This window comes from Chiloscyllium punctatum, chromosome 20 (assembly GCF_047496795.1).
Source record: "Chiloscyllium punctatum isolate Juve2018m chromosome 20, sChiPun1.3, whole genome shotgun sequence".
Classification (NCBI taxonomy): domain Eukaryota; kingdom Metazoa; phylum Chordata; class Chondrichthyes; order Orectolobiformes; family Hemiscylliidae; genus Chiloscyllium; species Chiloscyllium punctatum.
Genome location: NC_092758.1, coordinates 24866892 through 24881953, shown reverse-complemented (window position 1 = coordinate 24881953; position 15062 = coordinate 24866892). Strand labels below are relative to the sequence as shown.

The window sequence follows — 15062 nt, the reverse complement described above, 5'->3', positions numbered from 1 at the left end:
ATATCCGGTAGAAATCCACACAGACACAGAGAATGTGCAAACTCCACAGAGAGTCACCCAAGGCTAGAATCGAGCACTGTAAGGCAGCAGTCCTAACCACTCAGTCACCATACCGCCCATTTCAGTCACCTCCAGCATGGTGCCTGTCAAATCTTCCCTTTCCCTCCCAGCATTCCAAAGGGACAGTTCCCTCTTTGGCATCCATGTCCACCCCAATCATCCCTAACACCTTCCTGGCTTCACTCATAAACTTTCCATACAAGTGTAGGAGATGCAATACCCCTCCTTTACCTCCAGCTCCTGCCTTCCCATCAGTCAGAGCTTTCCAGGTGAAATAATGATTTACTCACATGGGGGGAGTGAGGGGGGGTCTAAGTTGTCCTGCATTGTATGAATTGACTTGCTGTTCACAACCCAGTGACTGTAGCCTGAACTTTCTGTTCAAGAGGTAGTGTCTTCTCGACTGGTGAGGATTACACAACTGCTTAGAAGAACACCACAGTTACATTCGCAAATGTAACTTGGAGCTTCCTGTCCATTTTTTTTATTCACCTCCCACTGTGAACTTGGCCTTCTACACTGTTCCAAGGAAGTTCAACGCACACTCAAGGTACAGCATCTTGTCTTTCCATTAGACACTTTACATGTAGCCTTCTGGGCTGAATAGAACAATTTCAGATTTTAACCCCAGCCCCATTTTTTGCAGCAACCCTACTACTCACATTTAGATCTTTTGTAGATGTATATTTTGTTCTTTATTTCACTAACATCAGTTGTTGCATTCCACCATCATCTTTTCATTATCTAATATTTCCCCCATCCACCTTGTCCCAGAATTATTTTGTTCTTTCACCATCTCCCCAGCGTCCTCGTCTCAGTGCATGCTTAAACTTGATTATATCTTTTTAACTTTTTTCAGTTCTAACAAAAATAATTGATCTGGAACATTAACATCTAGGTTTTTGCCACAGATACTGAATGAGCAGCTGAACATTTCAACCATTTTCTTTTCAGATTTCAGAAAATAATGAGTACAAGTTAGAAGAACTGTCAACAACTGAGGAGTCTGGGAGAAATGCTGAGCATGGACTCAGAGAGATGAGTATTGAGAACACCACTATTTTTAAGTTAAAAATACTTAGATTCAAAATGTAGTGTAAACTGTCCCACAGTGTTGTAAACTTTCTGCACTGCATACGTTTACAGTGAGGTCATTCTCATAAGTATTAAACAATGAAAACTCCCGCAAGACTCTTGCACTGTCTTCCTCTATGCTATCTTGCTGGATGGCCACTCACTCACTATCCTCTCAAACTTTCTATGGAGCAACCACATCCTGCAATGTGCAATCTAGGAAGTTTTCATCTCCTCTTATTTCCTGCATTATTTCCAAACATGCCTCAGCTCTAAAATCCAGAGATCAAATAGTTAAGAAAAGCCTGGTGGCACAGTGGTTAGCACTGCTGCCTCACAGCACCAGAGACCCGGGTTCAATTCCCGCCTCAGACGACTGTGTGTGGAGTTTGCACATTCTTCCAGTGTCTGCGTGGGTTTCCTCCGGGTGCTCCGGTTTCCTCCCACAATCCAAAAATGTGCAGGTTAGGTGAATTGGCCATGCTAAATTGCCCGTAGTGTTAGGTGAAGGGGTAAATGTAGAGGAATGGGTCTAGGTGGGTGGCGGGTCGGTGTGGACATGCTGGGCCGAAGGGCCTGTTTCCACACTGTAAGTAATCTAATCTAATCTCCACTGGCATTCCCACACGGCTTTGGAATTTAAATCAATAGGTCTTAAATGGCTTATCATTTACTTACAAGTGTATTTATTAAAAAAAACTTACAAATAAAACATCTACTTTTATTTTTATATTTGATTTTCCTCCACAAAATTTCACATTATCAGCCTTCCTTCAAGTATAAGTTTTTCTAATCCTTTCTTTTACAGTAAGGAATCAGATCTGTCGCTTTTTGTTGCAATACTTCCAATGTACAGGTATTTCCCTTCTGCTTCAGTGACTGTACCAATAAGTAACACTGAAAACACAATCTGAAAAAAGCATTAATACCCATAGACATATTAAGGGAAGAGACTGTCCATTCCACCTAAAATTTAGATGAAAAAAATAAATGTAGTATAAAACAAGATTTCCAGTTGCTGATGTCCTTCAGAAGCAAGTCATCTGCAAAACTGCAAGGTGAGTCAGAGTCATAGTACACAGCGTCGAAAAAATTCCTTCAGCCTGTCAAATTTGCACCAGTCAAAAACAACCAGCTATTCTAATCTCATTTTCCAGCACTAGAAAAAAGCCTTGTATGCCTCGACTTCACAAATGTACATCTAAATACTTAAATGTTGTGAGGACTTCTGCCTGACAAGCAGTGAGCTAAGATTACAACCACTGCCCCCCCTCCCCCACCCCCTGCTATTGTAATTACAAGCACTTATAATATGGATTCCAGTACTGCACAAAATGCATTAGCTGTGGCTTGCCTAACTTTTACAGTTCCTACCTAACCTCCCTACACTAAAACTGCATTCCTCAGTTAATAAAGGCAGTATTCCAAATGCCTTCTGAACAATTTTAACTGCTGTTCCCAGCCAAGTGCACCACCTGACACTTACCTGACCACAACTGAATTGCACTCACTATTGATCAGCTCATCTGTACTTTCCTGTAATCTAAGATGGTCCTCACTATTTACCATCCCAGCAATCTGTGTATCATCCACAAACTTACTGATCAACCCCTGTACATTCAAGTATAAATCATTTATGCATACCACAAACAGTAAGGGCCCCAACACTTATCCTTACAGTGGCTCCGTGGTTAGCACTACTGCCTCACAGCACCAGGGACCTGGGTTCAATTCCACTCTCAGGCAACTGCCTGTGTGGAGTTTGCACATTCTCCCGATATTTGTGTAGGTTTCCTCCGGTGCTCCAGTTTCCTCCAACTTCCAAAAAAGATGGGCAGCATAGGTGAATTGGCCATGCCAAGTTGCCCATAATGTCCAGCAACGTACAAGGTAGACAGATTAGCCATGGGAAATGCAGGGTTACAGGGGTAGGGTACAAGAGTGGATCTGGGTGGGATGCTCTATGGAGGGTTGGTGTGGACTCGATGGGCTGAATGGCCTACTTCCACACTGTAAGGATTCTATTCCATGAACCCCACTGGACAAAAGCTTCCAGTTACATCAACACTCCTCTCTGCTTCCTGCCCTCAGCAAATTCTGAACCAATCTGGCAAGCTTCCACAGACCACATGAACTCTTAACTTCAGTATCAGTTTCCCATGTGGGACTTTATCAAAAAGCTTTCTGAAGATAAGAAAACAATGTCAAATACATTTCCCTCACCTATACACCTGGTATCTCTTTGAAAAATTCAACTAAGTTGTCCAGACATGACATAACCATACTGACTGTTATAGAATAGAATATAGAATAGAATCCATACAGTGTGGAAATAGGCCATTTGATCCAACAAGTCCATACCTACCCTCCTTTCCCTCCCTCTCCAAGTACAGATTAATTCTGTTAGTCAGAATTGTTTCCAATAGTTTCCCTACCTGGCTGACTGGCCTGCAGATTTGTGGTTTATTTGCTCCCTTCTTGAATAACAATTCTACACTGGCTGTTATAGAGTCATAGAGATGTACAGCATGGAAACAGACCCTTCGGTCCAACCGGTCCATGCCGACCAGATATCCCAACCCAATCTAGTCCCACCTGCCAGCACCCGGCCCATATCCCTCCAAACCCTTCCTATTCATATACCCATCCAAATGCCTCTTAAATGTTGCAATTGTACCAGCCTCCACCACATCCTCTGGCAGCTCATTCCATACACGTACCACCCTCTGCGTGAAAAAGTTGCCCCTTAGGTCTCTTTTATATCTTTCCCTCTCACCCTAAACCTATGCCCTCTACTTCTAGACTCCCCCACCCCAGGGAAAGACTTTGCCTATTTATCCTATCCATGCCCCTCATAATTTTGTAAACCTCTATAAGGTCACCCCTCAGCCTCCGACGCTCCAGGGAAAACAGCCCCAGCCTGTTCAGCCTCTCCCTGTAACTCAGATCCTCCAACCCCGGCAACACCCTTGTAAATCGTTTTGGAACCCTTTCACGTTTCACAACATCTTTCCGTCTCTTATCCTCTGGCATTACTCCTGTGGCCAGGGAGGAATCTGCTATTTCCACCCCTTGCTTCACTCAACATGGGATACATTTCATCTGGCCCTGGAGATTTAAATACTTTTAAGCCCACCAGACCTCATCAGAAACTTACCTCTGTCTATATTATTTTTCATTAAGTTTATAACACTCCTTTTACTTGTTTTCTATACCTACTTCATCCCTCTCACTAGTGGACACTGATACAAATTATTCATTTAGCTTAACAGGTGGTCCTTAAAAGAAATATTGAAGGTCACCCACCACAAAAGAGAAGGAACATTTAAAATTTAATTTCTGTGCAGCCACAAAGAACAGAAGTGTAGTTTGCATGCCCTGACCACCACATCTATCTTGACTCATTTCATTTCTCTTTACAATATCCACTACTACTGTATTTGGCTTCTGCATCACTTAATCTTTTGTTACTTATCCATCCTGTCCATAATCCTATCAGAGACCTTCATTTTGTTTCACCTGGCACTTACCTCTGGCTTAAAAGGTTTTGGTTCTACTTTTCTTCAGTTTTGATACTACGTAATCAAACATTAACTCAGTTTCTCACCACAGATACTGACTGACATGTTGAGAATTTCGAGAAATTGTGTTTTTGTTTTTATTACAGTCAGTAACTCATTGGAGGCAGAGAAAATTCATAAATTAGCACACTGATCCAGGATTCAAAACTGACATCTGCAGCTCACTGATTTCTTCCAAATGAGGCCCACGGACAAACCTTGATCAGGTCTGAGAACAAAGTCTTCTGGTGTTAATCTGAATTACTAACCTTATCACACAAGAAACCAAAACCATATCTAAATTCTGCACATCAAATAATGCAATAAAATTCACATTGTGCAGAATAATAAGCACTAAGAAATTTTGTGATTCTGACAGAGACTGTTATATCCCCAAAAGCACAATGTACTTCATATAAAATAAGATTACAATTGAAATCTCAAACTATTCACCCAGTTTGATTGCATGGCTTTGTTAGTATTTACTTGAGGCTACAGAAAGGAAACTAAATTCCAAATATAGTTAAGAAATTTGTTTGACGCAATGGCTCCCCGAAAGGGTCTAAGAAAATAACTGTTCATTTATGCAAAATAATTGGTGAGAACCAAGCATAGAAAAGACATACAAAAACAAATGGTTTAATGACAATATCTAGATGTCAGTCAAAAAAAACTAAAACAAATAATCACAAATGCTTTTTCAACATACTGATCCTAAAAAAAGTGAATAAAACAGATCACATAGCACATCAAAGTTCCAGGAAAAATGACTTAACAACTACATGAGAAAGAGACAATAGAATACAGTGAGCCAATGAAAATCTGAAAAGATCTATAATAAAATAATAAAGTAAAAGTTATGCCAGTGAATGACAGAAATTAGAATGCTTACATCAGAGGAAGTTCAGAAAAAAATGGAAAGCATATTTCCAAAAATTACTTAGCCTACACCTTATAACTCACCAGGCTATGTCAAAATCCAGATATCATTCATAGAGATGTTTCAACCAATTATACTGAGTGTAGTATATTTCAGAAACTTAGAATAGCATCCATGGAATTGCTTGCTGGAATAGTTCACAATACATTTCCACTTCACAATGGCTTACTTTACACTCCAAATATAATTTCAATTGTACCTAGCATTGACATTATTCTATGCCTCACTGGTGAAGCATGCTGAAATCAAGTCCCAATATTCCTGAAATCGTCACGAAAATTTAAAATTTTGTCCAAGAGTACAAAATCTTCAATTTAATTGTCTAATAGATTCAGGTTAACCAAAAACACAAACCAGGTTCTGTACTAAACAAGAGCTACTATTTGTTATAAATAAAAAGACTCTAACCACAAGTAAACTAGTGCAAACTGCTGATATTTAACTCTATTAGTTCAAACATTAACCCCCTTCATACACATACTGACAGACAAAAAAAAATTAGTTATTATGGATGGCGGGGAAAATTATTGGGGAAACAATTATATGGCACCAGTCCTCATGATTTCTGATGAGCCACTAGATGGCTTTGATTGACAAGCCATTTTTCTCAGATTAGTAAACAAAAATGTAGCCAGGATGCTTGCAATTCCAAAATGAGTTCTTTGTTGACGTTTCCTCAAGGGTTATACGTCAATATGAATAATTAGCTAAATTTCAAAAGCTACATCTGACTTTAAAATTTAAAGACATTTAAAGGTTTAGCACTTTATTTTTATAAGAATTCAAGAAAATTAAAAATCTTTGAATTAATTTTATAAAATGGTGCCTTATCTCCCCTATTACCAAATGTGTATAAAGTGAAAGCTGTGGTTTTCAGTCTACTATTACTTCATCTCCACATGGCTTTTGAGGTCTGCTCATGTGGGTGAGTTGCCTTCTTTTCAAATTCATTCATGAATGTGGGCATCATTGGCTAACCAGTATTTATCACCCATTTCTACTTGCCCAGAAGGCAATGAGTCAACCACATTGCTGTGGCTCTGGAATCACATGCTAGAAAGGTAATGGCAGCAGTTTCCTTCCCTAAGATGACAACGCAGAGGATAAGAATTACATCATTCAGCCTACTGAGTCTGCTCTGCTATGCAATCATGGCTTTTACATTTCTCAACCCCAAGCTCCTGCCTTCTTCCCATATCCCTTGATCCTCTTACCATTAAGAACCTCGGTCTTGAATGCACTCAATGATTTGGCCTCCAGTCCTCCGCAGCAATGGCTGCTACAGATTCACCACCTTGTCACTGAAGAAATTCCCCCCCATCTCAATTCTAAAGAGTCATCCCTTCTCCCTTCACTCTGAGGCTGGGCCCTTGAGTCCTAATCTTTCCAATACTGGAAACATTGTTGCCATGTCCATTCTCCTAGCCAGTCCAGGTTCTCCTACAGTCTCCCCACTTCTTCAACACTATCTGACCCTCAACCTACCTATAAAGGACAAAATGACCTGGATTTATTTTCCCAGACAATGATATCATGGTTATCATCAGACTCTTAAGTCTAGATTTTTAGTGAATTCAAATTCTCCAATCTGCCTTGGCCAGATTTGGTCTGCAGAACATTACCTGGGTCTCTGGATTAACAGTCTAGCAATAATGCGATTAATGCCATTGCCTCCCCATTGCAACTTCAAACACCGATTGTGTTTCATTCATTTGAAAAAGAGTTAACAAGAAATTTTTGGAGCTTAAAATTGATCCAGCGTTTCATAAAGATTGCCTACAATGTCTCAGGTTTAAGCGCTTGCAAATTTGATGAGCCCTTTAAGTTGCAATGCTTTTTTTCTCGGTAAGCAAGCCAGGAACATAAAGCAATCAAACTGGAATGACCTCAGAATTCTGCAAAAAGGAATGAGGTGAAGGACCTTAGAATGTCGCGCGTGCGCATTACAGACCCAGGTTTATTCCGTCCATCATTCCCAATATCAGACATGCGCAGTAACGGGAACTCCCTCAGTCGATCGAGATAACGCACGCGCAGTACACCAAACGACAGCACCTTATTTGGCAAGTGGCTGCTGTGTTTGGGTTGCTACCCGGGGCCTACCCACCTGTCGCGGGGATCGACCCAGCTCGTCTGCTTGGTGTTATGGTCAATGTAGTACAGCTTCCCATCGTAGTCGGTCGCCTCTTCCCAACCGGGTGGCAGGGGCAGTTCTCCATTGCCTTTGCTGGGCTTGGGCATAGCGAGCGGCAGGTTGTTAGAAACTCCAGCTCCTCCATAGGAAAGTGTAACGATGAAGGAGAAACGCCGAGTAGCTGCACCGCGCCGGCGGCGCTTCGCCTTGAAACATTCCTCTCTTTTTTTTCTCCCTTCAAGTCCGTGATAAACAAATGATGATTGTCTGTCCTCCCCTCTCTTCCTCACGCCTCCATGTTTATTGGAGGGAGAAGCTCGAGCGGCCGTTTGGATTCCGCTCGCGCTCCCAACCGAAACGCGCGCACGACCATCCAAAATGCCGCCGTTCTACTCCACTCTGTCGGGCTTGCAGACTCTGCCGCTCTGACCCGACTCCTGCCTTGAGAGCGAAGGTTTATCTCTCGTTGTCCTCCCGCTGATGAACCGCTGGCCTATTCCTTTGCCCCGGCGGCTGAGCGGCACCGCTTCCGAATGCTCTCCGCTTACTGCATGACGTCATCCAGGTTGTCAGTCAGGTACCTTTCTGCCATAATTACACTAAAAGGAGCGCTGCACTGGCACCGTAATGTCCTTAAACCTGGCGAAGGCTCTCGGCTCGAAACGGTGACTCCTGCTCCTCGGATGCTGCTTGACCTGCTGTGTTTTCCCAGCCCCACATCAATTGACTCTGACTTCAGCATCTGCAGTCTTGACTGTTTTCACGTCCTTAAAATTATTGTTCCCTTCTTCGAAACTTCTCTCCCCACCACCACTTTAAAAATTGAGTTAAAGGGTGGGTTGGAATTGAATTACTGTGACCGTACGCAGATGCTCGCTTTGTTTCACTTAGCACTGCGCTTATTCCCCGATTCTAAAAGGTTAGGGGTTCGAGTCCCATTTTGGTGCGGTAATGCGGACTCCTTGGCATGCCATATTTTGGATCAGGTTTGAAATAGATGCCCTGAGTTGTCGCTCATGGGCTAAAACCATCCTATTTTAAGATCCCTTCCCCCCACCCCGCCTGGCTGATATCCCTCAATCCACGCCAGAAAGACAAACATAGAGAATGCTGGAGTCTGGCAGTATTTCTGGAACGGAAAACAGAGTTAATATTTCAATTCACTTATTACTTTTTTTCGAATGTGAAATGTAAACTCTTTATCTCTCCATTGCTGCCAGACCTACTGAATATTTCCAGCATCTGTGTTCAATTCAGTTTTCCAGTATTCATAGTATTTTGCCTTTATTCACAAACAGATTATTGGTCATTGTTAAATGGCTGTTTATCGGAGCTTGAAAGATGGAAAAGTGGGAGTGGAGAGAAAATTAAATTGTCAATGATGTTTCCTACGTTATAAGAGTGACTAAATTTCAACAGTACATAACTGACTGCAAAGTACATTGGAACTTCGTGAGTATAACATGTGCTGCATTTCATGTTTATGCAGAGGTGTATGCAATCTTGCAGCCAAATGGAGACATTCAAGTTATTGTCCCTGTTCTTTCTTGATGAGAGAGTTCTCCAATGTGGTCTTCCACCCTTACTCCTTTCCCCATAACCCTATAAATTTTTCCTGTCAAATACATGTTCAACTGCATTTTTGGGGTTCTATCAAAGGAAGGATGCACTGGCATTGGAGGGGGTCAGTCAAGGTTTACAAGAATGATCCTGGGGATTTTGGCCTTGTTACATGAGAAGCGGTTGAGAACTCTGGGTCTGTACTCAATGCAGTTTAGAAGAATGAGGGGATCTGATTGAAACTTACAGAATACTGAGAGGCCTGGATAGAGTGAGTGGGAAGGAGATGTTCCCACTAGTAGGAGAGACTAGGACATGAGAGCACAGCCTCGGAGTGAAGAGATGACTCTTTAGAACTGAGATGAGAGGAATTTCTTCAGCTAGAGAGTGGATAATCTCTGGAACTCATTGTTGCAGAGGTCTGTGGAGGTCAAACCATTGAGTGTATTTAAGACAGTGATAGGTTCCTGATTGGTAAGGGGGTCTAGGATTACAGGTAGAATGCAGCAGAATGGGATTGTGACACATATCAGCCATGATCAAATGGTGGAGCTGTCTCTTTGAGCTGAATGGCTTCTCTTTCTGATGATGCTATGGCCTTGTTAGTGGTAGTTTAACCTGAGGGTTGCCACACCTCAGGTAAGAGGCAAGGTTGAGAAGGCAGGACCTTCATGGTAACCTCAGCATGTAAGTGTTTTGCAAAGCAGTCGTCCAGTTTGTGTTTCATCTCCCCACTGTAGAGGAGACCACATTGTTAGCAGCGAATACATGAAGCAAGTTGTGAGAATGTATAGTCAAGGCAAATGTGGGAGTCATTGGGTTGTAGTGGATATTGATGGCCAGCCTATCCCCACAAATGGAAACATAGATGTCAAGGAAGGGAATGGAGGAGTCAGTTAAGGACCAGATGAAGGTTAGAGCAGAGTGGAAATTAGAAGTGAAAAAGATGCTTGTTTCCAATTCTGGATGAGCGAGAAGCAGCACCAATGATGTCATTGATGTACTGGAGAAACAGCTGTGGGATTGAATGTTCCACATATCTCACAAAGAGACTTCATAAAAAATAACTTTATGTATTGATTGGTGGAATTCACTAAATTTTAAAGAGATTAAAGCAGCAAACATTTAAGATGGACCCCAAGAATCAAACAACTTCTGACACAATTACCTCAAGTCTCCAGGAAGTTTAAGAATAAATGACACTGCTTGGGGTGCCATCCTTTGAATGAATATGCTGATTAAACCTATCTGTGGAATTTACACCTTTTTTGTCAATGGACTTACTATAACTCAAGATTTATAGACTCCCAGGATCACTAGCCCACACTTTTGCTGTGATTTATTTTCATTACAGTGAAAATATTGAAAAACATTGGAAATAATAGCTCTTAACTTTCATGGGGTGTTATTGATGGTAACCTATCATTTGTGCATGTACATTTCACAGAGGCAGCCGGCCATTTAATTGGTTAGCTGCCTACACTCCGATCTGTTTTTCAAGTCCCTGATGTCTGGAACCAGGGTATGTCTTTGGACAGCTGAGGTACCTCCCTGTGAATATGGAGTGAGGTCAGGAACCTTTTGTGAGAGTCTCAGGTATCCTTTATGATTGTTAATTGCTGCATGAACACCTTGGAACTGTGCAACTTGGAAGATATATTGAGAAGTATCAATCTATCAAGAAGTATTGACTTGGGAAGAAGTGTTGGCCTGTCAAGAATAGATAATACCAATCAAAATGTATTTGCACAATGACAACATCTTCCCTCAATAGAGTGTAAGCTACATGAAAGAGCTTTTATTCTCCAGTGTGCATGGGTCCTTTTTTTATTTAACCTATTTTTTTCTAACCATTTTCAGAGATGTTATTACACACTTCTGAAGTAGGTAGGACTTGATCCTAGACCTCCTAGTACGGGGTAAGGACACAACCACTGTGTCACAAGAGGGTCCTCTGCATGGGTCCTTATGGATACTAACTCAATTTGGCACAGGTGAAGGGAAACACATATGGATAGAAGTAGACATAAATTGACATGGAATTGCGAGGGATCATGGGAATGGGTGAATAATAATTGAATGGTGTGGGACATTTGAAGAACCATGAGGGCTGGATTTTTGGTAGCGTGGGTTGGATGTGATGATACATGGGGATTAGATGAGGGGCAGTAAAGGACTGTAATGACCGTAAGGATTGGAGGAAAATTTTATTATTTTATTCAAATTTTTGGCTGCAGTGCTACCCAGATTGCCTTGGCAATTGAAAACTTGCTCAATTTTTTCCCAGGTTACCTGGCCAGACTTGCAGTCCTGCTAATCCTCCTCGACTAGAAATAAGATGTGCCAACAGCCATTTTTAAAGACTGAATTTACAAATTCTGGATATAGGCACACTGTCCGAATTTGAAACTTAAAAAAGAGAACGGTAAAGAAGCCAGTTCATTACTATAAGTGTGAATTGCCAATATCCTTATTGCCAGTTCAGCCTTTAGCATTATTATCCCCTCCAGACTGATTACTCAGCTTAGTGATCTCGGACTAAGCCCACTCTCTGCAACTGGATCCTCAGTTTCCTGACCCACAGGCCACAATCAGTGAATATTGGGGACAATATTTAATCGTCACTAACACTCAGTACTGGAACCCCCCCAGGGGTGCGTACTCAACCCCCTGCTGTACTAGCTATATACCCATGACTGCATCGCCAAATACCCGACTAATGCCATTTTCAAGTTTGCTGATGACACCACCATAGTTGGTCAAATCTCAGATGGCGATGAAACAGACTACAGATGGGAGGTGGAAGACCTGGAAAAATAGTGCACTGAGAACAACCTAGCTCTCAATGCCGGCAAAACTAAGGAACTCATTATTGACTTTCAGTGGGATGTTACTCATGCCCCCTACAAATTAACAGCACAGAGGTGGTACAAGTGGAGAGTGTCAAACTCCTGGGAGTGGTCATCAACAACAAGCTTTCTTGGACTCTTCACGTGGATGCACTGGTTACAAAGGCCCAACAACGTCTCTTCTTTCTCAGGCAGCTGAGGAAATATGGCATGACGGCAAATACTCTTGCCAATTTTTATAGATGCGCCATTGAGCATTCTGTCTGGATGTATCACTACCTGGTATGGCAACTGTACCATTCTAGATCAGAGATGATACAGAGAGTGGTGAACTTGGTCTGGACAATCACAAAGGCCAACCTCCCATCTATAGAATCCATCTACCAGGCCTGCTGTCAAAGAAAGGCCAGCAGCATTCTTAAAGATCCATCCCACCATGGCAATGTTTTTCTACAACCTGTACCATTGGGGAGAAGGTGCAGAAGCATGAACACAAGCACCAGCCGGTTTCGTAATCGTTTTTACCCTACTGTTGTTAGAATGCTGAATGGACTCACAAATTCTTAACATTTGCCTGTACCTGTGCTTTTGTTTTTGCTGCTGTTTACCTATTATTTACTAACTATGCTACTTAAGTCTGTGATCTGCCTGTATTGCTCACAAGACAAAGCTTTTCACTGTGCCTCGGTGCATGTAACAATAAATTCAATTCAATTCAATATCCATTCCTTATAGCTTCTAACTCTGAATCATCTGTGATTCAATTATCAAAATTGACTTCAGTTAACCAAATTTACTTATTCCAAACACAAGGGAGAAAAAAAAACTCACAGGACTTGAAATATTAACAGTTTCTCCAGCAATTTATGTTTTTGTTTCACGAGGAGAAATAGGTCAGTCTGGAAACAAACAGCATGGAAGAACTCTGAATGATTCTGCCTTACTTTCCATCTGATTTTACAATCAGTCTGTCAGAAATATATTTTAAAGAATTTAACCCAGCTACTGCTGTCTTCAGAAGATCATATATCATCTGCCTGGATCTTTCAAACATCTTGATGCTGAAACCTGAAGGATAACTGAATTTAGTCTGGATCCACCAAAGTTATCAGCCTGCAAGAACTGTACCACTTTAATCTTTATTGGACTTTAACGTTCTCCCTTAAAATATCTTCCTACATTATAATCTATGTGTATGAATTAAAGTTGGAGCTTTTTCATTATTTTTCATAGATTAGGTTAAATACAATAAAATCTATCATTTAAAAAAAAATCAACAGATCATTTTTGTCTGTGACTACTACAGTCACAGCTTGTAACCAGTTAAGCACCATATTGGCAAGTACATTCTTTAAAAAAAAACTGTTACAGTCAAAAAAGTATTGAGAAAAGAGGTGAGCTATTGGATCCCTCATCTGATTGTAATACTAATACATACACAGAGGTAACTGACTTATCTACAAGTCAATGTCAAATACCAAAATATCAGTCATGCAATGACCATGATGGTGGAGTCACTCATATGAAGAAAGCCTAGTTGCATTTGATACAGAAAGTGCCTATGACATCAAATCCCAGAAAAAGAAATTATCGCAGCACAGAATCAAAGTTTGCACAAGAGAAAGGAAGAATATGTAGAAAAATGGATTATTAAAATGAAGGCATAAATTTCAGAGAAAAAACATTGTATTGAACATGAAAGTTAACATGTTAAAGTATTAAAATATAAATTTCCCATTCCTCAAATGACCATTACAGTGGTACAGTTTACATATGCTAACAATGTTCCAGTATGTGTGTGATACAAAGATATGGAGCACATCAATGATCATCAGCAAACTCTCTTGCTATAGAATGTACCATATTTGAGCCCAGTTTTAGTCCACACAAAATATGCAGTGCAACAGAGATGATTAAATATCAACAAGAAGCAGGACTCTAACAATTAGAGTTTTTTTCAAAATGACATTAGAAGATCAGCTTAGGTTATCATGCTGAAATCCTTGAGAGAGGTTTGAATTTGTTTTCTGATTGATGACTTCTACTGCCAAGTCACATCAGTTGTTATAGGAGTGGTATGGTGGCTCTATGGTTAGCACTGCTACCTCACAGCACCAGGGACCCAGGTTTGATTCCATTCAGGTGACTGTGTGGGGGTTGCACATTCTCTCTGTGTTTGCATGACTTTCCTCCCCTGGTCCATAAACGTGCAGGATAGGTGGATTGGCCATGCTAAATTACTATAGTGTCCAGGGAGATTTAGATTAGGTGTGCTAGCTTAGTCTAGGGCCTGGAACCTCGACTGATGACTTCTGAAAGGATGTAAGTGCTAGTTCTCTCAATCACATGATTCAAGGAATTTATTGTTCACCAAACTTGGAATGAAATTCACTCATGTTTAAAAGTCTATCAATACCATTGTAAATCTGTGAATTCCAGCAAGGTGGATAATGTGAATCAGTTGAAAGTAAAAGCTATGTTGGGTTTAAGGTCTGACTGCACCATAAACCATTTATTGCAGTACTATAGAAAGTACTGATAAGATTAAATTGATTTACATTTATGGCTGGCAAGCATGGAATCAGTTTTGAAAAGCAGAACAATCTTTGCGCATTACAGTTTTATGGATCCATGACTGTCCTCTGGAATGTTTTATATGAAGGAGGTACGGTTAGGTGCATCAGCAGACTCTCAAATCAAATTTGTTAAAAATCTTTCAACCATTTCCATCTGTTACAAACTGTAAGAAAGTAAGGGTAAAAGGCAAGGTTGCCATCGCCTTACTGGATAATAGGTTGCTCTCTCATTAAAGGGAGATACATCTGGTGGTAGCTTAACCTGAGGGTCATCATGCCACAGGCGAGAGGAGAGGTTTAGAAAAAGTT

General features: G+C 41.0%; 1 protein-coding gene and 1 long non-coding RNA gene across 2 annotated transcripts in view; one reads left to right on the top strand and one right to left on the bottom strand.

Annotated features, from left to right (window-relative positions):
* Window positions 1-7880, bottom strand: part of LOC140491968 (protein KIBRA-like) — a 154463-nt gene extending 146583 nt beyond the window's left edge. The window contains exon 1 of the mRNA XM_072590508.1: window positions 7742-7880. Within this exon, the coding sequence (XP_072446609.1) occupies window positions 7742-7875 (134 nt within the window). The 5' untranslated portion in view covers window positions 7876-7880. The remainder of the gene's footprint in view (window positions 1-7741) is intronic.
* Window positions 7881-8243: 363 nt separating this feature from the next.
* On the top strand, window positions 8244-13418 carry LOC140491969 (uncharacterized). The gene is made up of 3 exons (XR_011963460.1): window positions 8244-8345; window positions 9067-9220; window positions 11616-13418. It is a non-coding gene; the product is annotated as an uncharacterized lncRNA (long non-coding RNA).
* The last annotated feature ends 1644 nt before the right edge of the window (window positions 13419-15062 follow it).